The following is a 27,935-nucleotide window of genomic DNA, read 5'->3' as shown; positions in this document are numbered from 1 at the left end:
GGAGTGATGAGTTATTGACAGCTCTCGTCTAATTAGAGGCACTGAGGTGTCTATTGCAGCCTTGGCAGTGACAGCAGATAAAGAGGACCATTGATTTTGCTGTGGTGGACTGTATCTGGACACTTCAGGGTGTATTGGTGTGTGTGTGTGTACTGTATATGAGTGTGTAAGAGATTGCCGGGCAGGGGAGCAAGTTATCTGCTGTCCCTTTGACCGACAGAAGCCTTAAATTCCAATTAGTCACACTTCCGTGGATTGGTGAAACTAATTACTGGCTTTAACTCCAGGCCAATAATGAAATGTTTGGTGGAAAGTGGGAGCATGGGAGACCTGGGTAATTTGTGGCTTGGTCCCCGAAGTATTCAAGTCCCACATGTACCATTCTCGACCACTCCTGATTTTGGTTTGAAATTAAACATTAAAACAAGTGAACACAGGGTGAAGGTACTTAATGATTTCAAATCCTCATGGATTTATCTTTATTATGCATCTGAAAGCCGCCTCGACAACTGCTGGGGTTAAACATTTATTAATGACACCCTCTGATATGGAGCACCTCAGTAGAACGTGGCTCCTGGCTAAGTGATTTATGGACTACTGTATGTGAAAATTACAGTTTATTACTTCTTATTCCAAGACTAACCTCTGTCATTTAAACATATTTGTTACGGGAACCATAAGTATTAAAAATGAGTTTCTACATGGGAATGAAAATGTGCCAATGACCTTTCTACAGTAAACAGACAGACTGTAGAAGAGGTAGCAGCTGGGAGGTGAACTTAAACCCAGTGATTAACACACTCTGGGTCAGGTGCTTTGTTCCCATTATCAAGTCAAGGTGAAACCTGCATTTACTTAGATTCCCCTGCACGGTGGCCATCTGCAACAGCTTGTCACTCCAACCCGCTCTCGTTCTCTCTCTCTTACCCCCTCTTCTTCAGGTTCAATAGTTGTCACTTACTGAGAAAATGCACTGTGCTCAACCGGGAACAGGGCCAAGTGCGGCACGGAATCTGTTTCATCCGACACTCCCTAATTTAGCATAAACCATAATTAAAGTGACTTGGCAGTCGGCTAAAACCAAATTTCATACTCCCTGATCACAAGAATGGGTGTGCAGTTGGTAGCCAAAAATGAGCCTGATGATGTGGACTTGTTATTTAAATGCCCACCCTGACAAGTATTAAATACGTTCAAACTGATGTACAACTATCAATGGCATTTGGTTAATGTACGATATATTGACACTTTTGGACTATAGTTCAAATAGAAAAAAACACATCTCCTCTGTCAGGTATAGTACAAGGTATCCTGAGTATACGGTCCCAGGTATCCATGATGTAAGGCCTACATAAAACCTATGGGGTTTTACTCATCACAGAACCAACAAACAAGCCACTTTCCAATACTGCATCATCCTGAAATCAAGGTTCCTGTACCATCACATTTCATTACAGGTTGCCATTGGCATTACCATTCTGTTTGAGTTATACCTCACAGTCTTCTGACACATAGCAAACATGTCCTTGGGCAATTAGTGGATTGTATGTCAAGGAAGATGATGTTTAACAGCTTCCCACTGTAGTTCAAATGAGGCACACAGCAACTCTGCACTAAAGTGTGGCCTGGCCCTTTAAAATGGGCCGCAGTGAATTGGCGTTTCAGAATTTATCACAGCTGCCACCGACCAAGTCGGTCCAAACATTATATCACCCACTGGCTCTCTCTCTTTCTTTCTCTCTCTCTCTCTCTCTCTCTCTCTCTCTCTCTCTCTCTCTCCTTCACTGCAGCATTGCACATCCGGGCCTGTGTTTTCTTAAAGAGCCTCTATTCAACCCTGCTCTGAATTCCAAGGAATAGGTCATGAGATCACAAAAAATGAAGTGACACAATCAAAGCCTACTGCTCTGAACATGTTAGCATGTGTAAAAGTGCAAGGGTTTGCATTCAGTGCTTTCGTGTCTGTGCATCAACACTATAACTATTGACACTGCTTGCTAGAAGGAAAACAAACATTTCCCTCTCTACTCACTGCAATGTGATTGTTGAATGTTCTCCATCATCACTGTAACAAATGGCCTCATGCATTACATAGTGTAAGGACATTTTTGGAAATGCCCATAAAGAATGGCTGCAAATATGAAATTGAAACTACAGCAAAAAGCTGTTACTTCTCGGCAGCAATATGTGTTGTTCCAACAGCATATTTGAAATGCAGGAGAGCTTGCAATTCATTTCATACTGCAGCAAAATATAATTTCTGAGAAATGAACAGTACAGAAAGCAATATTAGGTTTGTTGTTTTCCATTGTTTCTCTACTACATGAGGAGCTGTATAATGAGTCTAACCTATTTACTCCAGTTTAATGCCCTTTATTAAAGATTCAAAACATAAGATACTCATCTATATTTCTCATAATACAGTTGTCATTCATAGTTAACTGTAGTTATCAACACTGGCACCTTGGAATACCATCTGTACCTAGCAGCTCTCAGCCTTACAACAATAGTACATGTTCAGCCACCATTCTTCCTGCTGCAGCATAAAAGAGCAGGAGAGAATTTCCAATCAACATTTTCATACCTCAGTTGATGGAAACTCAGGGAGAGAGCATGGAGCCTTCAGAACCAAGTGAGATATTACTTTTTCAGATTGAAAAGTGCCTCTCAGTATTGAAATCACGATCGATCAATTGAAAATTAACGGATTCGATTTCCCACAAAGATTGTCTGGAGGCACCTTGTTAAATCTACAGAGCAGTCCCCACGACTCACATACTTATAACACACCACAGCGGATAAAACCATGTGTATGTGTACACACATCATACCCTGCAGTCCATGTGCACACACATCATACCCTGCAGTCCATGTGCACACACATCATACCCTGCAGTCCATGTGCACACACATCATACCCGGCAGTCCATGTGCACACACATCATACCCGGCAGTCCATGTGCACACACATCATACCCNACATCATACCCGGCAGTCCATGTGCACACACATCATACCCGGCAGTCCATGTGCACACACATCATACCCGGCAGTCCATGTGCACACACATCATAGCCAGCAGTCCTCCGAGAGACTCCAATCCAACATGAATAACATATAGGGTCTTTCCACACTCTACCAAGCTATAATTCCTTCACTCACAGCCTGATTTTTATTCTGCAAGCTGCATTTCAAAATGCTGAGCCCACCATTGTACATTTCTGTTAAAATGTAATACACTTAGCACAAACTACAGGTGATTTTTACAATCGCCACTAGAATAATTCATCCCTGATTTCCTGAGAGAGAGCAAGGCAGTTTGTAAGTGTTCAGAAAAGTCTACACATGCACACCCACGTCCTGCACAAACACATACACACAAGTCTGGTGCTTTCTCTCTCTCTTACAGAGAAAGGCTGAAATGCATGGTAACACCAATATGTCCAACCACACACACACACACACACACACACACACACACACAAACCGACAATCATACACATTCACTCACCCACACATACTTCAGCCCACATGAACAAAGTTACAGCACACCTCAAAAACAGACAGAAATTTAGCCCAGGTTTTACAGACAGCTTCTCTCCGGAGACACAGTGGGGAGAATGCTGGAAATGTATTGAAGCTGTAAAAATCTATTCCTGCCTCCGTGTGAGGCCCTGCACCTCCCCCAGGAGCCCCCTTCAACCATTACAAAACTGGGACGAGGCCTCATAAATGGAAAGAGGACTGAGGGAGGTGGGGGAGGGGGGTTCTGTGTCAACTGAGAAGTACCAAATAGTGCTAAGGGCAACTATGTACCCCGCTGGAGCGACCAATCCTATGTGTAAAACTGCCATCATCATAACACTACTAACTACACTGGGTTTCAGTTATTTGGAGTACTGCAGACCTACTACAGATGTAGGATCTTAATTTGAGACAGTTTGCTACAGTGGGAAAATAATCCTGCAGCAACAGGATATGTGAATTATTATGTGGATTATAATTAATGGACATTTTTAGTAGGGGTTGATACATTTTTCACGAGGGCAAATCAAGTCTAAAATTTAAATGTGGAAGTTACTAACTTTAGAAGCTTTTTTAAAACTCAAATGCAGCAGAAGTTAGCATTTCCTGCTTTGCAGGAAAATTCTCAGCAACAAAAGATCCTTTTTCTGTATCAAGGATTATTTCCAAGGACTGCTGTGTGTTATTGTAACACATGAACAGCAGCTCATAGAAACCATGCCCAAACCGATTGTAGAGCTGGCAGAAAGAGCTTCATTTAAGCTTCACCAACTTTCCCCAACTACACAGATTCATTGAAAATCAGCTCTGTAGTACACTCTTCGAAAAAGGGTTCCAAAAGGGTTCCCCTCTGTGGAAACGGTTCTGTATGGAACCTAAAAGACTTTTACCTGGAACCAAGAGGGTTCTCCTATGGGAACAACCAAATAACTATTTTCAATTCTATATAGCACCTTTTCTTTCGAAGAGTGTACCCTCAATGTTGACGCAAATTCCGAGAACAACCTTACTAATATCTTACTGGATGGGTAGTATGTGTTCATGTCCTATTCTGACAGATGAGAGCTGCCAAATCATAATATTGCATAACACTATGTTAAGTCAAAATGCTGCTGCAAATTACTGCCACATCAAAGACATTCATGCAGAGTGGCATATCTTCTATGTTTGAATATCAATGGATCAAAAGATGCACTCATGTAGAAGGACCACATTATCACAGTTTAACTTGAATTACCACCAAACACTCAGCTTCAAATGTGCCCAAAGGAACAGAATATTGAATGAATACCAACCATAACTGAAAAGATCTGCAGTATTACAGAGGATATAGAGGGTGAACTAGCTCTCCTCTGTAACAATCAATGTGACTGAGAAATTCTCATCTGTAAAGTTGAAATCCTATTAACAATGTGGGCTGGAATTATGATAAATAGCCTACTAACAAACATACAAAAGAGAGGCACAAAACATGACTCTCTACTGCATTACTGATGTCACTGAGGTCTAAATGTATTTGTAGGCAATAAGAACACTTGGATAGACAATGTGGCAAAACACAGTAACATATTCATTGCAATTTTTTACATCATAAAGTGAGTATTAAAAAGATAAAATATTAAAAGGTGTATCAGCACTTCGTGGCCTGCACTTGCTGTATCATATGGGGGGGGGGGGGGGTCATGTGAAATCTGTCATACTCTCATTCTCTGTTAAGTGGAGGGTGGGGTGGGGTCCAACATGTAGCTCTGGACCTGACAGGAAGGGAGGTCAAATGATAAGGCAAGGAGGAACAGGGAGAGAGGGGGCATGTTATGACAGGATTAGTTAGTAAGGGTAAATTAAGTATATACACGTCTTAAAGAGATTGGAGCTATATGTTTACAAAAATACTATATGTGTGACTAGATCAACGAAGGGGAGGAGGGTTGGAGAGGGGTTGCCCTGCCCTGTGTGTGTGTCACTCAGAAGAGAGGAGGGAGAGGACACAGAGAGAGGATGTTTAACGAGTGCTCCCTGCCTGCCAGAGTGGCTGCATTAACACCACACGCCTTATCAAGGGCACTGTCACCGGCCCTGAGAGGCACAATGAACTGCCACTCTGCCAGCCAGCAGAAGAGAGGGAGAGAAGGAAGGAGAGAGAGAGGGAGGAGTGGGGAGGGAGGGAGGGAGCCTAGAAGACATTATCTTGATGAAGCCATGATCAATACAGCCAGATCAAGCCAATGGAACAGGGATACCATCCCTTTTAATTGAGATTAGACTCTGCAAGTTCACCGTGCGCCCATCTAATTTAAGAGTGGACGTCGTCTCCCCACAGTTAACTCCTCACACATGTCATCAATTACAGGAGACTCTCTGACCTAGGACCTGGCAGCCAATCAGAGTGCCCCATCTCCTCTCCTCTCGGTAGTGTGCTGCCTGGGGAGGAGAGACTCCTCTCTCTGTGGCCCCATGCAGCCGGCTTTTTTGGGGCCCTTCTCTGTTTTCTGTGTTATTTATTCCAGTGCATACATACCTCCTTGTCTACATATTTTCTTGCCCGGTTTCCTGGCACATTCCTTCGATATTCTTTTTACTGTAAAATGAATAGAAGACTAAAAAATAACATGGAGCTCCGATAAGGACAGTTGGAGCATGCAACACCACTATCTGAGTGCAGACGAAGGAAAAATGAGTTAACAAAGAGAGTTGCTCTTATTGGCTTAGTTCATGAATCAATCAGTCAGTGAATCAATCAATAATCATTATTTACATGAGCTTCTTCCTAGAAGAGCTCTATTCATTGTGCCTACACACATTGCACAGATGATGAGCCGCTGTCAGTCAGGAGTGAGGAGGAGGGGGAGGAGGAAGAGGGGAAGAGGATGAAGAGGAGGAAGAAGGGAGGAACCAGTCTCACCTGAATGGACATGCTGTGGTGGACAGGACGATGTGCATGTGTGTGGAGGGATCAGGAGACTGATGAACAGCCGCACACACACACACACACACCACAAAACACAACCCACCACCACACACACACACACACACACACACACACACACACACACACACACACACACACACACACACACACACACACACACACACACACACACACACACACACACACATACCAGCGGTGCACACATAGAGCACACACACACATACACACACACATACACTCAGACACATACAGAGGCACACATACATTTAGCACACACACGACACACTCACATACATAAAAGCAGTGTCATGCACGTAAACATGCAAAGGTCATGCTTTTCTCACTCGGTCCGTCACAAACAGACAGGAAAATATTTAAAAAGGGGTTGTTGGTTTAGGTCTGTTTTTCCTGTTGGTCCTGCTGTTAACTCACCATCCTCAGTGGGAACATATATGTTTAAGAAAAGGCAGTCCTCGCTCTGGTCCTGTACGTAAGAAGACACTATCTCCAGGTTGTTAGTAAACCACACAGGCAGCATGACGTCCGGCAGACGCCCCTCCACGATGGTCTGGGGGCAGACCGGGGCGAACTGCGTAGCGTTGCGGACCTCCGGCCAAAAGATGGGTGGTTCTGGGGGCTGGAAGCGCCTCTCGCCCGTGGGAGGTGCGGCATAAGGCACCCCCAGGAACTGGATGACGGGTCCCAGGATCTCATTGTTGAGCTCCTTCTTGACGCCCCTCAGTTTGCCGTAGACTGTGGTGACCACGGGGTCCGTCTCGTCCAGTTTCTGAGAGGCCGTGACCAGGGCCTGCTGTGCTAGGCTCAGTATCCACAGCAGGAAGGTGAGGTCCAGGCCCAGACCCAGGCCTACGCCCAGCCGGGGCTGCATGGCCCTCCAGGCAGGGTACAGCTTCAGACAGCCAGGTCTCTGCAGGGGCATGCTCCCTCTGCCACACCAGTAGACACACACACACACTAAAGGGGCTAATCACACCACAGCGCTAGCAGCAACAATCCACTTTAGATCCACTCACAGGAAGGGGTGCAATCAAAGGCAAAGTATCAGGCCTCCCAAACACGCTGCTGTCAAAACTTTCAAAGGCTCTTCGCATGGCAAGTACTCCCCATTGATTTCACACTGGCGGAGGCGACATCTTCACTTGCCGATATTTTTCAGGCCGCATCCTATTGACAATCCTGTTTTCCATCCTGACGACACAGGCAGGGCAGCCATTTGCAGCAGGTCTTCCACAGATAAATCAACTCCAGTCAGTGCGTAGGTCTATATCCTGCAGGAAATAAAAGATAATTCATTAGTGCTAAGGTGAAGGGAAGAAATATGAACAGAGCAGGGCTTTATTGGCTGTTACAATCTGGATGTTCCCATCAAGCAGAGCACAGGGCAATCACAGTCTGCCTAGTGACACTTCATCAATCATGTGCAAGCAGACTGACTGAGTGACTAGGTACTGTACTAGTTATGGGATCCCTCCTCCTCCTCCAGACCTGGGAGGGAGAATTAAGAAGATCATGTTTCATAMAGAGAAAGAAATCCTATTTGTTTATAATGTAATGACACATCTCATAGACACTTCTCAGCCAGAGCAGGAGCAGACACATGGTGGGGGACAAAAATACACTATTCAGTTTTTGACAGTATTTCTATGGAAACAGAAAAAGATTGAGCATCCACATTCATATGACTAGAGCACACTTTAAACAAGGAGAGATGATAATGAAGGAAATATGCTCAGATGAATAACAAATAAAGCTGAAAACCGAGCTTTGAGGTAAAATATATATATTTTGTTGTTGTTGTTGTTGTTGGACATAAAACTGTAAAAACACCAGCAAATCAGCTCCAAGTGATTTTAATTTTGGATATCTGTTCCAAAGTATTCCCACGCACACTAGTGAGTTATATGTGATTGTTTACAAATGTAAGCAAGGTTTGAAATGATTATGTTTTAGTCAAAAATTATATTTGTTGGGGCTTCTTGCGGTTAATTTGCATTCAAATGATTTGTAATTATGTTCCAGCTCCCTGACCATCCGCTCAAGACAAGTTTCAGGCCACGGCTGAATATAGTTGTTGATCCATGCTATACAGTACAGTGATTGGTTACATTTACTTTGTTTACAAACACTGGAGTAAAACAAGCTAATATTTTTTGTTCTGATGGGGTACAACAGTTGAAATACTCTTATATGCTCCAAGAATCAATGGGTATTTATCGTTAATTTATAAGTCCAAAAATGGATGTAGCAACTGCAGATTGCCCCTTTAACTGACTACTTCCAAATTGATTGAGGAGAGACTTTTCAACCATACAGTACGGTACATAAAACATGTACAGTTGAAGTGGGAAGTTTACATACACTTAGGTTGGAGTCGTTAAAACACGTTTTCAACCACTCCACAAATTTCTTGTTAACAAACTATAGTTTTGGCAAGTCGGTTAGGGTATCTACTTTGTGAATGACACAAGTAATTTTTCCAACAATTGTTTACAGACAGATTATTTCACTTATAATTCACTGTATCACAATTCCAGTGGGTCAGAAGTTTACATACACTAAGTTGACTGTGCTTTGAAACAGCTTGGAAAATTCCAGAAACTTATATCATGGCTTTAGAAGCTTCTGATAGGCTAATTGACATCATTTGAATCAATTGGAGGTGTACCTGTAGATGTTTTCAAGGCCTACCTTCAAACTCAGTGCATCTTTATTGACATCATGGGAAAATCAAATAAATCAGCCAAAACCTCAGAAAGAAAAATTGTAGACCTGTACAAACAATAGTACGCAAGTATAAACACCATGGACCACGCAGCCGTCATACCGCTCAGGAAGGAGACACATCTCTGTCTCCTAGAGATGAACGTACTTTGCTGCGAGAAGTGCAAATCAATCCCAGAACAACAGCAAAGGACCTTGTGAAGATGCTGGAGGAAACAGGTACAAAAGTATCTATATCCACGTAAAACGAGTTCTATATCGACATAACCTGAAAGGCCGCTCAGCAAAGAAGAAGCCACTGCTCCAAAACCGCCATAAAAATGCCAGACTACAGTTTGCAACTGCCATACTTTTTGGAGAAATAACCTCTGTCTGATAAACAAAAATAGAACTGTTTGGCCATAATAACCATCGTTATGTATGGAGGAAAAAAGGGAATGCTTGCAAGCCGAAGAACACCATCCTAACCTTAAAGCACGGGGGTGGCAGCATCATATGGTGGGGTGCTTTGCTGCAGGAGGGACTGGTGCCTTCACAAAATAGATGGCATCATGAGGCAGGAAATTATGTGGATATATTGAAGCAACATCTCAAGACATCAGTCAGGAAGTTAAAGCTTGGTCGCAAATGGGTCTTCCAAATGGACAATGACCCAAGCTACTTCAAAGTTGTGGCAAAATGGCTTAAGGACAACAAAGTCAAGGTATTGGAGTGGCCATTACAAAGCACTAACCTCAATCCTATAGAACATTTGTGGCAAAACTGAAAAAGTGTGTGCGAGCAAGGAGGCCTACAAACATGACTCAGTTACACCAGCTCTGTCAGGAGGAATGGGCCCAATTCACCCAACTTATTGTGGGAAGCCTGTGGAAGGCTACCCGGAACATTTGACCCAAGTTAAACAACTTAAAGGGAATGCTACTAAATACTAATTGAGTGTATGTAAACTTCTGGGAATGTGATGAAAGAAATAAAAGATTAAATAAATCATTCTCTCTACTATTATTCTGACATTTCACATTCTTAAAATAAAGTGGTGATCCTAACTGACCTAAGACAGGGAATTTTTACTAGAATTAAATGTCAGGAATTGTGAAACTGAGTTTAAATATATTTGGCTAAGGTGTATGTAAACTTCCGACTTCAACTGTAACTACGTATATTTGTATCCTCCTCTATAGAAAACAAGGAGGAATGGGAGATTGGTTTATAACTAGAAGAGACTGGCTCTCCCTCTCTATCTCTCTTTTTCTCCCAGGGAAGCCAGTGTAAGGCGGATTCAGATCAGCCATTCATTTGGTCCAGCACATGAACCCTGCGCCAGATCTCCAAGCGCAACACAAAGCAGGTTTATGTCCTCCCACAATGGGACGCTTGTCCTCAATATTACTGTACCGGGTCCGCCACACACAGACCCATAGACACAGATTCACAGAGTCACAGACAGAAGCAGAACAGGCACATCATTGAGAGACAGACCAAGACATAGAGACATCAGCATCCGGAGTGGAGACTATACAGTGTAGTGTAGTAATCGTGTACTATGTGACTTTTAAATGAGTGGCACAGGGGTGAAGTAGGTTGACACCACGAGGAGATGAAGTGATCCTAACAATCCTAAGACACTAAGCACATGCATTTTTGTATAGGAGCTGTAGCTGTGGACATGTTGAAAGAAGCACTTAGGTTGCTTAAGCAGACCCAATGGTTTATTGGTCCTCCTGTAGACCTAAGTAAACTAGTGTGTGTGCGTGTGTGCGTGTGTGCGTGCGTGCGTGCGTGCGTGCGTGCGTGCGTGCGTATACAGGGTTTGGAACAGAACTATATATATCCCATACTAAATATAAATGAAAAGCTCTGCGTTGGAGGAGTTTGGCAGTCCTCTGAGTTTCAAACCATCCCAGTCACGACAGATTAGATGTCCTTGTGTGCCCAATGGTAATATTTGCAGTCATTTCTATTTTGTCTATAGCCAAACATATTAATTATTGGCATCACTCTCACTTCAACCCTCGCAACAAAACCATCTTTTAAAACAAATCACATCTATTGACAGAGGCGTACAAATGATATGCATGCAAACAAATGCAAAGCACTCTGCGTTCTGGAATAATTAGGCAAACAGATAAACAGAATGAAATGAAAAACCTCCAGCATTGATTGTGTACTGTATTGTTAATGAGACTATAAAACTACTGTGAGGTTTTTACAATGGGGCGACTAAGAAAAACTGCACATGAGCCTCGCCACAAGCCTTGTCATCTCTGACACACCAGCCAAATATTTAGACTGCAGACAGGCAAATAAAATCCAAGGCGTTGGCTCTAATCTGAACTCTTTTTTTCAGAGTCCAGGAGGGGCTAGGTTTGGCTCGAGCGATGATTGCTGGCTGGTCAGAGCAAAACAGGATTTGGTAACATTATTGTGCTGCACGGTGTGAGCGGTGTGAGGGAGATTAAGTGAATGAGTGTGCACAGAGGATGAGATTTGATTGTGGCCTTTAATCTCTACAACAATCTAACTCAAACAGGCCTATGCTGAGAGGAGTTTAGTGAGGTCTCTCCCAAAGCTAAATCTCTCTGGGGTGGTAATGTAACATACACATACCACTGGATAAAAACCTACAGTAGCTACCTTAACACCCTGTAATATCTTTCTCATACCTACAGCATAACAGAAGTGTCACCCTGATGCAATTTCAATCAAGTGAAACAAAAATACAATCCAATACTACACTGTATTTGCATGTTTTCCTTCGAGACAATTCATTCTCAATCCATTGTCCTACCTTTTCCTAAAAATGTGAACAGAAAATGGTCGCAACTTTGCCTCCAATTTCCATGCTTTCTGTATGTGATTAAACTCTTCCAGGTGTTGAGAACACATTTCACACGTGGCCAGGATATCCATTTAACAAAGCCTTTGAAAATCCCCTGCTTAAGAACCCTACCACAATAAGCTCAGCAGATCAAGCAGAAAGAGGTGATCTATGAAATCAGCCTTGCCATGTATTTTGCATGTGGAGTCACTCATTTATCATCCTGTTTTTCCAACTAAGTTTTTTTCATGTTTATTTGTTGTTTCTTTCCCAGAGTTTATGGCAAGGCATCCGTCATGCAGATCCCCCGCAGGGACTTGTCCCAGTGTGAGTCAAATCACTAACCCACTCAGGGACCCTGCAGCCAASTTTCAATGCTGAAATAGGATGCATTGCAATGGGAAGCAATGTTATGACTTAATACTATGCAGAACTATGCTTTTTTTTCTTCAGTTATAGACAATATATACCTGATGCATCACAATATGTCATCACCACATTATTTATTACCCTATTCATTTACTGATGGGTCTACAGGGTGGCAAAATACCACAGATAAGGCATGGATATACATAGACTGAGAGACGATGGTAGAGGAAGAGCGTTTAATGAGGTTCAGCACATTTCCCAAATAGGAGCCATTGGAAGGTCCCCGATTATATAGAGGTGTACTCTAGAAAACAAACGGCCTATTATTTCAGCCCAAGCTGTCAAAAGTAGAGAACATATGGGCACAAAGTAGAGTTATGCCGGCAGTCAGTCAACAGACTAAACCTTCCATCACTGTGTGGTTTACTTCCATGCGAGCTACCGCTGACATTAATGATCTCATTTCACCTCCAGTAAGGCTTTTGGGGAATTTGTAGTCAGCTGCTTATGACTATTTCAGTGGATATGATTAGCCAGCAGGTCCGCCTGCTGTGATTTGTGGACTTTGTGGTGTGACAGTGGGACGTTGCTGTGATTTAAGAACACAAGTCGGAGTTCTCCTTGGCGCTCATCAAAAATCGAGCGCCGTTTGAGACAATGCCCATTGTATCACCACCCTTTAGTAAAATGTGTCAGTCACATTGTGAGGTAAATGGTAACTAGACTTGACTGCAGCAGCTCTACTGGGGCCTGTCTCCAAGCTGGGGGAAATCCCAAGGCTTGGGTTATTAAAGACTGTCTGGTATTCACGCATGAATAAGAAGAAATCTGCAATCTAAATGCAGAAGGAAATGATGATGAAGAAACAATTCTGATCATATTACAAATTACCGGCACCAATATTTGTGCTACTAACAAAAAATTATAGAATACTTACACCAATGCTATCATCCATTACAAATGGTAGAAGCGGTAGCAGTAGTATCATAATAATAGTAGTATCCACCATTTAGGTTTTAGACCATTGCTACCATCTAAATTATGGCTAATGACAGTTAACAAATCCCAATTTACTGCTTAAGTCCCTCTGACTCTAGCAGGTTCTCGTGTGCTGTCATGTCACATCAACTCTCAGTGCTCTGGAGCTGGGAACATGGAGGAGTTAAACTGTAACGGCAAGCTATGAGCGCTTCACCCTGCACACACACAGACACACACACACACACACACACTGCACAAAAACTACACGCACACACATAGCACATGCCTTTAGCCCGTGGCGGAGCACTGAGGTGCATGACGACAGGGGTGACGTGGCTGTGCATTATTCATCCTGCTCTACTCCCAGCGTCTGCAGCGGCCCCAGCCAAGTCCTGCATCACACTGCACACTACAGCCTACATACACTACCCACTACACTACCCCCTTACCCTTCATTGGCCCCCTCAAGGAAACCACCTCCTCTGGTCTCACATCCCCACGTTACACTGTCTACCAGTAGGCTGAAGAGCATCATAACTGGACAGCTCCATGTGTGCTTCTACTTAGCTTATCAGGTCAATTATCTCAAATCAAATCAAGTTTATTTGTTAAGTGTATTTCACGTGTCAACAAAATATTGCAAGAACAGCCCAACAAAACAATGCAAGAAAAGGGAATACAGGTTGAATAAACATTGATAACACAATCAATTGAGAAAGACAGGGGCAGGAAGCAAGTAGGGGTGGCATTGGCAGGGGCTGTGATCAGCATTGTGATGCTGAACACAGCCCTTGTTAGAGCCTGACTGTATTTAGTTTTCATAATTTCCCCACATTTATGCAGCATGGCTGAATGGTTGTGTGGGAGGGCATCTGTTTTTCCCCTCCACTTGGTTCACCTGGCTGCCATCTTTGTGTCTTCTTGCCAGGGGTCACAGCTGAAACACCAGTTTGGCGTGAATTTTTTGGGGGGAAAAGCTTCCTGGCTGCTCTCCGAGAGTCCCTATGCTCAGTGAGAAACACTACCTCCCACTCTCTCACTTCAGGGCACAGAGACCAGGCCTGATCAGGAGTGTATTTGGGAAAGTCATTATCATACATTTAGAAAAATGATAAACTCCACTATTAGATTAGATTTTACCGTAATGCAAATGGAGCGGGCTCTCCCCAGCTCTGCTCTCCTGGGGCAGACAGATCTTACGGCTCCACTTTAGCCCACCCCTAGGATCCAGGGGTCCTCCTCAAATGGTTTACATCAAAAGCAATAATTAGTTACTTACCGCAGATCTCATAGGGGACTTGGATGCCCTCAAGGGCCAAGCCTGTGAGCTGGGGAGAGTAAACACAGAACCTGCTCRCTACTAGTTTCCCCTGGTGGGACTCAAACTTGGGTTTGGTTTCTTAATGGGCAAAAATAGAGGGCAAAACTTTCTTTAAGAGATATAAACGAGGCAAAACTTCAATCAAATCAAATCAAAATGTATTAGTCACATGCTTTGTAAAAAAGCAGGTGTGGACTAACAGTGAAATGTTTACTTCCAGAGAGAAAGAAAATAGAGAAATTATGGAAAACACATAATAATAGATACACAATGAGTAACAATAACTTGGCTATATACAAGGGGGACCAGTGCCGAGTCGATGTGCAGGGGTAAAAGGTACTTGAGGTAGATACAGTAAGCTCCAAAAGTATTGGGAGAGGGAATTTTGTTGTTGGTGGTCCTGGATGGCAGGTAGCTCAGCCCCAGTGATGTACTGAGCCACATACACTGCCATAAATGTGTTACTGTCCCAATAGTTTTGGAGTTCACTGTATGTACAACTAGGATTAAAGTGACAGATAATGAACAATAGCAGCAGCATATGTGATGAGTCAAAAAAGTTTGTGCAAAAAGGCTCAATGCAGATAGTACGGGTAGCTATTTGACTAACTACAATACATTACCAAAAGTATGTGGGATAAATGCTTGTCGAACATCTCATTCCAAAATCATGGGCATTAATATGGAGTTGGTCCCCTGTTTGCTGCTATAACAGCCTCCACTCTTCTGGGAAGCATTCCACTAGATGTTGAAACATTGCTGTTGTGACTTGCTTCCATTCAACCACAAGAGCATTAGTGAGGTCGGGCACTGATGTTGGGCGATTAGGCCTGGCTCGCAGTCGGAGTTCCAATTCATCCCAAAGGTGTTTGATTGGGTTGAGGTCAGGGCTCTGTGCAGGCCAGTCAAGTTCTTCCACACTGATCGATTTCTGTTTGGACCTTGCTTTGTGCATGGGGGCATTGTCATGCTGAAACAGGAAAGGGCCTTCCCCCAAACTCTTGCCACAAAGTTAGCAGAAAGATTTCCCTTCACTGGAACTAAGGGGCCAGTGAGCTTTACACCACTCCAGCCATGCCAAATCTTTTCAGCCTCCTGAGAGGGAAGAGGCATTATTGTGCCCCCTTCGCGACTGTGTTGGTATGTTTGGACAATGATATATCCTTAGTGATGTGGACACTGAGGAACTGGAAGCTCTCGACCCGATCCATTACAGCCCTGTTGATGTGAATGGGAGCGTGCTCGGCCCTCCATTTCCTGGAGTCCACGATCAGCTCCTTTGTCTTGTTAACATTGAGGGAGAGGATGTTGGTCTGGCACCACACTGTCAGGTCTCTGACCTCCTCCCTATAGGCTCATCGTCGTCTGTGATCAGGCCTGCCGCTGMTGTGTTATCGGCAAATTTAATGATGGTGTTGGAGTCGTGCGCGGTTGTCGGTGAACAGGGAGTACAGGAAAGGACAAAAGCACTCCTGAGGGTCCCCATATTGAGGGTCAGCGTGGCGGGTGTTGTTGCCTACCCTCACCCCTGTCAGGAAGTCCAGGATCCGGTTGCAAAGGAAGTTCAGTCCCAGGGCCCTTAGCTTAGTGATGAGCTTGGAGGGCACTATGGTGTTGAACAGCATTATCATGTAGGTGTTCCTTTTGTCCAAGTGGTCAAAACCACTTCACTGTGGTCAAAACGTACTGTCACTGTGGGGATGACGTTGGTGACTGATGTGGTTAAACTCCTCAATGCCATTGGATGAGTCCTGGAACATATTCCAGTCTGTGCTAGCTTCGTAAACAACAGGTGTGGACTAACAGTGAAATGCTTACTTCCCAACAATGCAGAGAGAAAGAAACTAGAGAAATTATGGAAAAGGAAAACACGTAATAATAGATACACAATGATTAACGATAACTTTGGAATTTAAAACGATGCAATGAACATGACAATTGTCAGCTTTAATTTGGGGGTATTTTCATCCATATCGGGTGAACCGTTTAGAAATTACGGCACTTTTTGTACATAGTCCCTCCGTTTTAGGGGGCCAAAGTATTGGGACAAATTCACTTATGTACATTTAAGTAGTAAAAAGTTAAGTATTTGGTCCCATATTCATAGCACGCAATGGCCACATCAAGCTTGTGACTCTACAAACTTGTGTTTTAGATTATTTTGTAGAAATAATGGCAAAGAATGCATTGTGTCATTTTGGAGTCACTTTTATTGTAAATAAGAATAGAATATGTGTCTCAACACTTCTACATTAATGTGGATGCTACCATGATTACGGACAATCCTGAATGAATAGTAGATAATGATATTTGTGAGTCTAACTTTCTCACTCATCATTATTCTCAATTAATGTAGGATTATCCGTAATCATGGTAGCATCCAAATTAATTTACATTATTTACCATTCATTTCTAATGGGCACAAAGTAATCTGAAACACAACCAAAAAAAACAGCAAATGCATCCAACAAATTTGCATCCAACAAATTAATATTAGAGATCACGCATCAGCTGTTATTAACAAAGAGACACACACCCCCCTTGAGCTTACCCGACGCTCCCATTTTGTCCTGCCAATGTATAGAAAAACCAGCTAGAATATTATCCATGTCCTTGTTTAGCCAAGTTTCCGACAAACATAGGATGTTACAGTTCTTCAGGTCCCGTTGATAGGATCATCTCGAACGGAGCTCATACAGTTTGTTCTCCAGTGATTGTACATTCACCAATACAAAAAAGGGTAGAGGCGGTTTACTTCCTTGCCACTGTAGTTTCATCAGGGTGCCCGCATGCCGGCCTCTAAATCGCTGTCTCTTTCTCTTCCGAGTTTCGAGGATAAGGGCCTGGTCCGGGGTGAGCAGTATGTCCTGCGCCTCCGACTCACTGAAGTAGACATTTTCATTGAAATCGAGGTTAGTGATTGCCGTTCCGATGTCCAAAAGCTATTTTCGATCCTAGGAAACGATGGCGGAAACATTATGTACCAAAAAGCTAAGATCAGCGCAAAAAGACACACAGAATAGCAGAATTGGTCAGAGAGCCCGTACAACGGCCGCTATACATTTCAACGCCATTCTTTTCAGTGGGGCGTTTGAGCTGTTTATTCTCGACAGTATATGAATCCATTATTTTTTCACTTTGCTCTGGCTTTAAAAGCCACCCTCCTGAGAGGAAGGACAGGTGTCTATGTGCAAACACAGAGCCTAAGTGGGCTGAATTGGAATGTGTGAGCGCTTCTGTGGCCCAGCTCTCTCTCACCTTTAGAGCAGCAGGACTCTGATCGATTGACTGAGAGGTCCTTTCACTCCAGCAGATGTGGAGAGGTGGGAAGTGGAGTTTTGACCCTGCCACAGGACCCTAGTTGGGAGGGGGTGAGCAGCAAGCACAAACTGCACTCATCACAGGAACACAGAGAAAAGTCCGTTACGGCTGTTTAGCTTTGTCTTGCTTTTTCTGGCACGTACTGTGTGCTCCACTTTTCATGTGTTTTGTTTTTGTTTCCCCAGGAAATGGACAGAAAAAGTGTGAAAGGACTGGGTGCCCTCTGAGGTGAGAACCTGAGTCATCAGACCAGAGGGTTGGTCAGGTGCCACAGGAGAGCTCTGTGACTGTATACAAGATGGGGTGCTCCAACGTCCCTCCACTGGGTACACGCACGCACGCACGCAGCACGCACACACACACACACACACACACACACACACACACACACACACACACACACACACACACACACACACACACACACACACACACACACACACACACACACACACAACACACACAACACCACACACACACACCACACACCCACAACACGCACCACACACACACACACACACTCTTCAGACCTTATTAATGCCCCATTTCAGGGCTGAGGCTCTCGTTACACCCCATTTCCCTCCTCAGATCAGTCAAGACACAATGAACTGACCGAAAACACAGCAAATGGCCACTAAAGCTCTCATGTTGACAAGAGGAGTGCATCAGTCCACTTGAGCTGAAGAAACACTGTGGGGGCTAAATAACCAGCAAATGGCCTGAAATGACTGGGTTACATGAAAAACCACCTTCCGTGGCAAATCCCTAACACTATACATGCCACAGGCACTCACAAAGCCCTCTTCAGAGGGGCCATTTGGAGCCTATGCTAGAAAATCAGCAAAATATGCAGACAGTTCCGAAATGGCCCCAAATTAAGCAACACTGTCTGCCATTTTAGAACTTGTTACAGAAACCTTCCCAGCAATATTTTAATGAGGAAAAGGTGGCAGATAGCTGCCATCCCATCCCATAGCAAAAGATACACTATAAAAAAAATATATATGTTTTTACATTAACTCACTGGCAGCAACTAACAGTACATTACTCGAAAGTGTATGGTAATGTACTGTTAAGCAAAGTTTGTTTGGAATTTACAATAGTATACTCTATCTTTTTTACAGTAACTTACAGGTAATAGGCTGCAAGTAAGTTACTGTAAAAACAACACGATTTTTTTTACAGTGTAGTATTTCTGTATACTGTACTCACAAACCATCCCTTCATTTCTTCACAGAATTCCCCTCTGGGTCCCTATAGTGTTGTAGTATGGTAATACACAATCCATTACAGGTGTGCCTCCTACATGCATAGCTTGTGGAATTATCCTTTCAAATTAAAAGTCACGCTGTCTGACTGTGATTATGTGTAAATATTGTCTGGGCAAGTTGTAAAGGGAAATAGTTCCCTCATTAAAAAAAAATTAGTAATCGAAAATAGTAGTATAAAAGGAAAAACGTCTTGCTTTAGAAATGCCCAGACGGAAAATATATTCTGTACAAAGACATACAACAGTTGGAAGCTCTCTGACAATACTGTAAAAGAAAATAGAATCATTCCAATGACAGTTTTCCTATCTGACTTTTTTAGCAATACTTGAGAATTGAGCTACATAATGCATTGTGAGACCTGAAGTTAACATTCTGTACTTGAACAGGGGAATGGGCGAGGGGTTATCTTTGTATGCAGGTCTTTGATTGTTTTTTTTTTGTACCAGTAAACCCCCCCCTTGAAAAAAAAAGTTTAAAGAAAAAGTATAAATAATAAGTTAGTTACAAAAAAAAGAACGCACCTGAAACAACAGCAACACAAAAGAGTCAACACTTCCATTATTTATGAACTAGCTCCCTCCCATGTACAGAGTGGGTAGCTGAGTTGGATGCTGCCAGGAGCTTAAGGAGAGAAGGCAGCCTATTGTAAGGAGCTCTAACCTTTCAGGCTACTGACGTGACACTAAATCAATGGACTTAGAAAATTGTTGTATGAACTTCTGCACTTTTAGATGCCACACGTAAAAAACAACAACAAAAAACATTCACAGTAGCCTTGGCAATATTCAACATACTATCCCTTTGTTTCATATACATTTGGCTATGAAGCACAGGCTCGGCCTATTATACAACCCTTCATTTATGTGAGTTGAGTGAGTCATGATCATATCTTCACCCGGTGGGCATACGACGTTATAAAGACGTCTTTTTCTGGTTGATATCTGGTTGGGATTAAGTTGTATTTTTCATGATATATATAGTAAGTCTTACTTTTGTTGATATCTGATTTTTGTTTGAAATCTGATTGAACTAATGACCAGTTATCTAAATGCTACTCAATTAATAGACAGCAATCTTTATAAACGTGTATAGTGTTTGTGGACCATGCACCCATTGGATATAAGACACTAGAACGATTACAATTATTAAAATTGGAGTAATGTTCTTTTTCAGCAGGTTTTGCATGATTCATCTTAGCACGTTTGACAAACAACAGGCTGTGGCAGTGGTTTTTGTAGTTGCACTCCACCCAATTCAAAAGTGAACATTCACTTCCATAATATTTGTTATAAGCTACCAGTATGTAAGATAAACATGCACAATAATACAGGACACCCTAACAAAAATCCACTACCATTAGAATGCAGTAAAACAGCAGTACATAATCGTTGCTTAATTAATGATGCTGTATGTGATAGCTTGCTGTGTATGTTGGGTTCTAATGGTAACCTGTTGTCTGTGTTAGCTAATTGCACTGTTTATTGTGCTGCACATTTTCTTCTGTCCCAATGAACYCTGTTTTGATGTTTAATACATAACACGTAGACCTACAGTATGTATTTCATTTCAATATCCTACTACAATCCACCAGGATTTACAAAACCCAATTTTTATGTCATTTATTCCCATCAAAAATTTAAGCTCCTGAATTTGACCATGACAATATGACTATTGTGTTTTCTCTTAAAGTTTTTAAGCAATTAACATAATGCATGTAGTAATTACATTTCAGGAGCTAAATAAGGAGGTAAGCATATCAGTTCAAGCTAAAACTTGTCAACATTCCATAAGGCCGTTGGGACAGGGCGCCCAGTAGGCTCCACAACAACACAGCTGAAAAACAAKGTTTCTTAAAATTGACACAAAAAAATCTAAACGTTTTTACTGTTAAGTGGTAGTCCCTGTTCTCCTGCATTCTTGTTTTAATTTTTGTAAGTAAAGCGGCAGTTTGTTGGAGAGAAAAATGGCAAGAAAAGATTTGCTTAACTTTTCATTTTTACCTGTTGTAGCCATTGGTTGTAGCTAACTAGCAAACGTTTTGACATTTTGATATCTGTTTAGTTAATGACAGTGTGTGCGTGTGCTTGCGTGTGTGTTTCTATAAAACGCATAGAAAAGATTGTTATCATGTCAACATTGTGTCATGCATTGTTGGACATAAAAGACTGTGAGTGAGTGAGTGAGTGAGTGAGTGAGTGAGTGAGTGAGTGAGTGAGTGAGTGAGTGAACGAGTGAGTGAGTGAGTGAGTGAGTGAGTGAGTGAGTGAGTGAGTGAGTGAGTGATGGTTGATGAATTTACATATAGGAAACATTTATTGTGTGTGTGAGACATTTTAAGTTAGTCTAATGCTTTTTTTTTGGGGGGGGGGGGACGCAGTCGGGGTCTCAACTTACTGTTAAGAGTTAGAATAATAGAATACACAAAATTTGGTTGTGCATCAGCAGTCACTTAATGAGCCCATTTCAGCATTATTCTTTTTTTTATTATTGGTAAGTTATTCTTGCAGCCAGTTATCTAAACTTGTAGTAAGCATGGTTGAATTACTGACCTGGGTGGGGCCGATTGATTACCAGTTAGCATAATAAAAATGCAAACATTTGCTTCCACCCTATGGTAAAATGTGTAGAATTGCAGGAAATTAGTTGTAAAACTGCAAATGTTTCTCTCCGCCCCATGGCAAAATTAGTAAATTTGCATGAAATGAGTTGTAAAATTGCTAAATATTCTCTCCGCCGCATGGCAAAATGTGTAGAATTGCAGGAAATTAACTTAATTTTTTTTTWTTTTTTTTTAATCTTCGCTGTCACGAGGCGGGCTGCTTAAATGTTTTGCTCGCAAGGTGGGGCCACTGCGGCCCCTCCTTATGAGTTCCGTTTTTTTGTAGCCCCTATTCCCATCAATGTTGCCCATCCCTGCCTTAACTAATGGTTAATCATGATTTGACTCTGCCTTTACAGTTGAAACATGTCAATGACCTAATGCATGGTCTCTACAGCAGTGTTTGGCCACCCATTCACTTACCATTGACCTATTCTGCCACATCCCAGGGAAACCACCCATTCTTAAATCCATAATCATTGACAGTTAGTTTTGTGTGCAAAAGGTTTGTTTTTTCTCTTTGATACTCTGATCTTCAATGTTTATTGATTCATACTAGCCACTTGTGTAAGAGCTAGGTTTGTAATAGCTATGCTGATGATCATTAAAGTTTCTTCTCTGCATCAGGTGAGACTGGATTCCCCAAGAGACGTGCTATTCAGCTGCCCATGCTTGCCTGATCTTAGTGTTAGTAGATCCAATTGAAATAGCACCTCTCTAATAATATACATTTGTAAAGCAAATAAAATCCTATTTTAACTCACCTTTTTTTCAAGTGCAAAATCCTTGTGTCCAGATTCAACAGAGACCTCCCTTGGTGAGTCATGTAAAGTTTATCCCATTTCTCTCTTGCTCATTCTCCCTGGCCCTCACTCAAACTCACAAATGTGCACAGTTGCAGAGAAGAGGAAGAGATTTACCAATTACACCCTTTTCTAACTATGTTTGGTGCAGGAATGATACGAAAGACACACAACTTTTGAAAAAGATAATATTTTATTGTCTCTTTATTATTTTATTTTATACTTTAATTGTTGCATTCACCTTTGTTTTTTTAAGACTGCCAAGCTGTCATCAATTGGGGAACCTCTGTCTAGAAAAATGTCTTAAGGATTATGGAGAGGTGTGTTTATAAAAAATTGTTTGAACATTGCAATTAAGATTCAGCAAAACTTTACCATTTAGAGATGAGTTCGAAATTGTCATTATTCAACTACTGTTAATTTTGATATCCTCTTTCTGAAAATGTTTCAGATTGCCTTTGCTACCACTCGTGTGTGCTCCATTGTAGTTAAGTAAGAAATAAGTGAGGAGTTGAGACATTGACATAGACAAAGATAATTTTTTTGTAGATTCTGACAGTTTTGTGTTACTGTGTGTTACTGTTCTGTCGTGTCCTGCATGCCCACATTATGCCAAATGTTAATTTATTTTATTATCTTTTTATACTTACAGTACGTGTCATGAAAAGCCATAAAACTCAGGAGGTTGATGTGTTGCAGGCCCTCTGGAAAGTTCTAAAACATGGCCCGAACCGCAATGGTGAAGGAGGACGTAAAGTACAGTGCCTTCAGAAAGTATTCAGACCCCTTGACTTTTTCCACATTTTGTTAAGTTACAGCCTTATTTTAAAGTTGATTAAGTATACATTTTTTAGCAATCTACAGACAATACCCCTTAAAAAAACAAATATAACTTATTTACATAAATATTCAGACCCTTTCCTATGAGACTCGAAATTGAGTTCAGGTTTATCTTGTTTCCATTGATCATCCTTGAGATGGTTCTACAACTTGATTGGAGTCCACCTGTGGTAAATTCAATTGATTGGACATGATTAGGAAAGGCACACACCTGTCTATATAAGGTCCCACAGCTGACAGTGCATGTCAGAGCAAAAACCAAGCCATGAGGTCGAAGGAATTGTCTGTAGAGCTCCAAGACAAGATTGTGTCGAGGCACAGATCTGTGGAAAGGTTAAAAGAAATTCTGCAGCCATGAAGGTCCCCAAGAACACAGTGGCCTTCATCATTCCTAAATGGACAACGTTTGGAACCATCAAGACTCTTCCTAGAGCTGCCCGCCCGGCCAAACTGAGCAATCTGGGGAGAAGAGCCTTGGTCAGGGAGGTGACCAAGAACCCAATGGTCACTCTGACAGAGCTCTAGAGTTCCTCTGTAGAGATGGGAGAATTTTCCAGATGGACAACCAGTTCATCTCTACACAAATCAGGCCTTTATAGCAGAGCGGCCAGACGGAAGCCACTCTTCAGTAAAAGGCACATGACAGCCCGCTTGGAGTTTGCCAAAAGGCACCTAAAGACTCTCAGACCATGAAAAACAAGATTCTCTGGTCTGATGAAACCAAGATTGAACTCTTTGGCCTGAATGCCAAGCGTCACATCTGGAGGTAACCTGGCACCATTCCTATGGTGAAGCATGGTGGTAGCATGCTGTGGGGATGTTTTTCAGCAGCAGGGACTGGGAGACTAGTCAGGATCGAGGCAAAGATGAACGGAGCAAAGTACAGAGAGATCCTTGATGAAAACCTTCTTCAGAGCACTCAGGACCTCAGACTGGGGTGAAGGTTCACCTTCCAACAGGACAACAACCCTAAGCACACAGCCAAGACAGTGCAGGAGTGGCTTAGGGATAAGTCTCTGAATGTCCTTGACTGGCCCAGCCAGAGCCCGGACTTGAACCTGATCGAACATTTCTGGAGAGACCTGAAAATGGCTGTGCAGCGACACTCCCCATACAACTTGACAGAGCTTGAGAGGATCTGCAGAGGGGAATGGGAGAAACTCCCCAAGTACTGGTGTGCCAAGCTTGTAGCATCAAACTCAATAAGATTTGAGGCTGTAATCACTGCCAAAGGTGCTTCATCAAAGAACTGGGTAAAGGGTCTGAATACTTATTTAAATGTGAGATTTCAGTTTTTTATATTTAATACATTTGCAAACACTTCTAAATACCTGTGTTTGCTTTGTCATTATGGGGTATTGTGTGTAGATTGATAAGGGGAAAAAACTATTTAATCAATTTTAGAATAAGGCTGTAATGTAACAAAATGTGGAAAAAGTCAAGGGATTTGAATAGTTCCCGAAGGCACTGTATATGAGCAAGTCGCTCTTTTTGGAAGACATCTCTAAGCTATACTGCCACAAATMTTTTCAACTAGTACCATGGAGGTCCACAAAGTTCCTTCAGGAATGTCCTTCTCTAGTTCTTTTCAAATCTGAAATGTATAAAGTTGTTATACGCGGATTCTCTTCATTGCAGATCGGACCCATCACACCACTCGTCAGGAGAGCCACTACACTCCAGATAGCATTCTATGCTCAGAAGTCCTTGATGAGTATCTACCCAATCACGCCACTCTTATTAATCATTAATAAAACAAAACAATGGGCCTATCTATATACATTGTGTCCCAGTCTTTCTAGGCATGTCATGTCTGTGGGGGAATTATGAAACAATAACTGTATGCACATGTGCAAAAAATTGTGATGTAGATTTTTTTGGCCATTGCTTGATCTATTTTAAATGTATGAACGTTGCAGATTTAAACTTTAACTGGTGCCTATGGAAACAAATACAAATGTAATGAACAATCTTTTCAATATCCAACTTTGTCCTCTGCAATACTGTAGTGCTGTAGTCAGGTGTCATTGCCAGGTTATGATGAGGTCTTAATTATGACCAGTACATAATATAGCACATAATATAAATGCATTCCACTGAAATGTGTCTTCCGCATTTAACCCAACCCCTCTGAATCAGTAGTGGTCAGAACTATAACCAACTGGTCAAATATAGGTCACAATTATGATCAACTGGTTATATGGTGGTCAGAAACATACATAATATTCTTGTCAGTAAAAAGATGTAGGCTATATATAAATAAGACATCATATGACGTCTTTTCAACCAGGTGTTGCCTTCTGGGATAGTTGCGTTCAGAGCGATGTCACAAATGAATGTGAATAATAGATACTTTTTTGTCCCTGCATCACAATAGAGGACAATCATATGTCTCTCTATCTCAAATCACATTCAACTTTGTCCTTGAATCTAATATTGTGTAAGATTTGATTGGGTACCTCGTTTTATGAGCTTTACAAGAGTAAAATCCAAGGTGGCTATAACGACACAGCATGCAGTGTTCACGTCTATACAAACTGTAATTAACAGGACCACAACAGAGCTCACTGTAGGAAAAATGGCCACGTATGCATATAGCAATGGAAGTCAATGACTAATAGCTCGAAGATCACGTAATGATAACTGGTGAGTTTATCCCCCATATCAAACATGCATAAAACATCCATATTGTTGATAATATCATTAACGACTATTTGCCAAAGCCAAATAAACTAATCCAGTCAGCTTTTTACTGCTATGACTATTTCTGCCTTTGGGCTATGAATTGAGCACACACCACAAATACTGCATTTATCCAGTTTTCTGATGCCCTGTACCTATAGCCAATAGTGTTGAACTTTCCCATCAAACGTCGCCTACTCGATTTACCATATAATTCAGTTCTTCATAGCATACAATGCGTATCCACCATCTGAGAGTAATTTCCGAACATAGTCATTGAAATTAATGAATGAATGAAGGCTAATACATTCCCGACTCAGCGTTAGGTATTTACCCTTATGGCTAAATGAATATCAATTAAAATTTCAATTGAATTAAGACCGGTGGAAATTAATTTTCCTTCATCAGTGATGATTATGTTCTATTACAATTCGCAGAGAAATGCATTACTGGTTCTTTATTGCGCTTAATAAATAGGGTTAGGTCTCTTCACAGGGCTGCAGGTGGTATTAAAATGGATGGGGATTTGGACCTATGCACCTGGGCAACTGGCATCAGCACAACCGACCATTATGAAAGTAGTTTAATTAATCACATTTTCATATTAAACATGAAAGCACGTGAGTGTGTGAGCTTCCAAAAGACAGAGACTTCAACAGAGAGCTGGACAGAGAGCTGGACAGCATATGTGCCAAACATAGCAAAATATGCTCTGTCGTTGAATGTAGCCACCATGCCAGCATCCCAATTTCAAATTCATCATAACTCTAGGATAATTATATAGGCTATATAGGCTAATATACACATTATGCATGGAAATAAATGCATGTAGGCTAGGTAGTCTAGAACTAGTTTTTCCCTCCTTCCCAATATCTTACAATTGACCTCGACTCAAAGCTCGCATTTAAAATCGCCATTTGATAAAAGTAGACAAGGGCTGTGACTGAATAGTATGTTTGAACAGTCATATTTCAATATATGTATATTTACCATGAGGCTTGATCTCCACCACTCGTCACCTCAGATAATTTTCCTCAGTGCCATGTCCCGTTATTTCAGAGTGTAATGCTCTTTAGAATCATCTCCCCAAAAATCTGAGGCACAAGCTTTGACAAAGAAAAAGACTTCACTTCAAAGGTTATAAACTCGCCTTTTCATACTTCGTCATAATTCCGTCCAACAATTTTGCAGAAGAGAAAAACTAAAGGATCCCCCTCTGCCGGAATAAAGTGTTTTTAATCCAAAAATGGTTTCCTACGCCAGAGACGAAGATTTGCTCCGGCTCTTGCGCACACCTCTTTATCTTAACGACATGAAAAATAAATAACTTAAATATATTTTATTCGCTCACGATTCAGGGTGCACTTGCTTGACAAAATGCCGAGGTCTCCTCTCGTCCCTGTTGGCGAGAGGATGCGCTGATCGAAAAATGGAACAGTGATACATCTAGCGGCCCTGGAAGGAACTTCAATAAAGCTGCTTAATATTTTTAAAGAGACAAGGAATATTATTTCCCCCTAAATGTCTGCAAATAAACTTCCCCATATCAAGTCACGATTTTACTCTACCCTATTATAGGCTACTTATTGTATTGCACACTTCCTGTGTGGGAATTTCCCACAATGAATGGCTTACTGCTGTTGCATCACATTCACAGTTACTTGTTGACTACAATTGTTTTGCATTATTGTTTTTCTAGAATAGTATGAGTACCTCTCAGTGGATATGAGCATA

The 27,935-nt window shown here is 41.9% G+C and overlaps 1 protein-coding gene across 1 annotated transcript in view; it reads right to left on the bottom strand.

Moving 5' to 3' along the window:
• Positions 1 to 27,585, bottom strand: part of LOC111972231 (neuroligin-1-like) — a 296,521-nt gene extending 268,936 nt beyond the window's left edge. Inside the window, exons 1-2 of the mRNA XM_023999169.2 lie at positions 27,192 to 27,585; positions 6,887 to 7,743 (exon numbers count right to left, since the gene is read on the bottom strand). Coding sequence (XP_023854937.1) covers positions 6,887 to 7,394 — 508 coding nt within the window. The 5' untranslated portion in view covers positions 7,395 to 7,743; positions 27,192 to 27,585. The remainder of the gene's footprint in view (positions 1 to 6,886; positions 7,744 to 27,191) is intronic.
• Between the last annotated feature and the right edge of the window lie 350 nt (positions 27,586 to 27,935).

The sequence above is a fragment of the Salvelinus sp. IW2-2015 genome, linkage group LG13 (assembly GCF_002910315.2).
Source record: "Salvelinus sp. IW2-2015 linkage group LG13, ASM291031v2, whole genome shotgun sequence".
NCBI classification, from domain to species: Eukaryota; Metazoa; Chordata; class Actinopteri; order Salmoniformes; family Salmonidae; genus Salvelinus; species Salvelinus sp. IW2-2015.
Note: the sequence above shows the minus strand (reverse complement) of the source record. Positions and strands in the feature narration are given on the sequence as shown.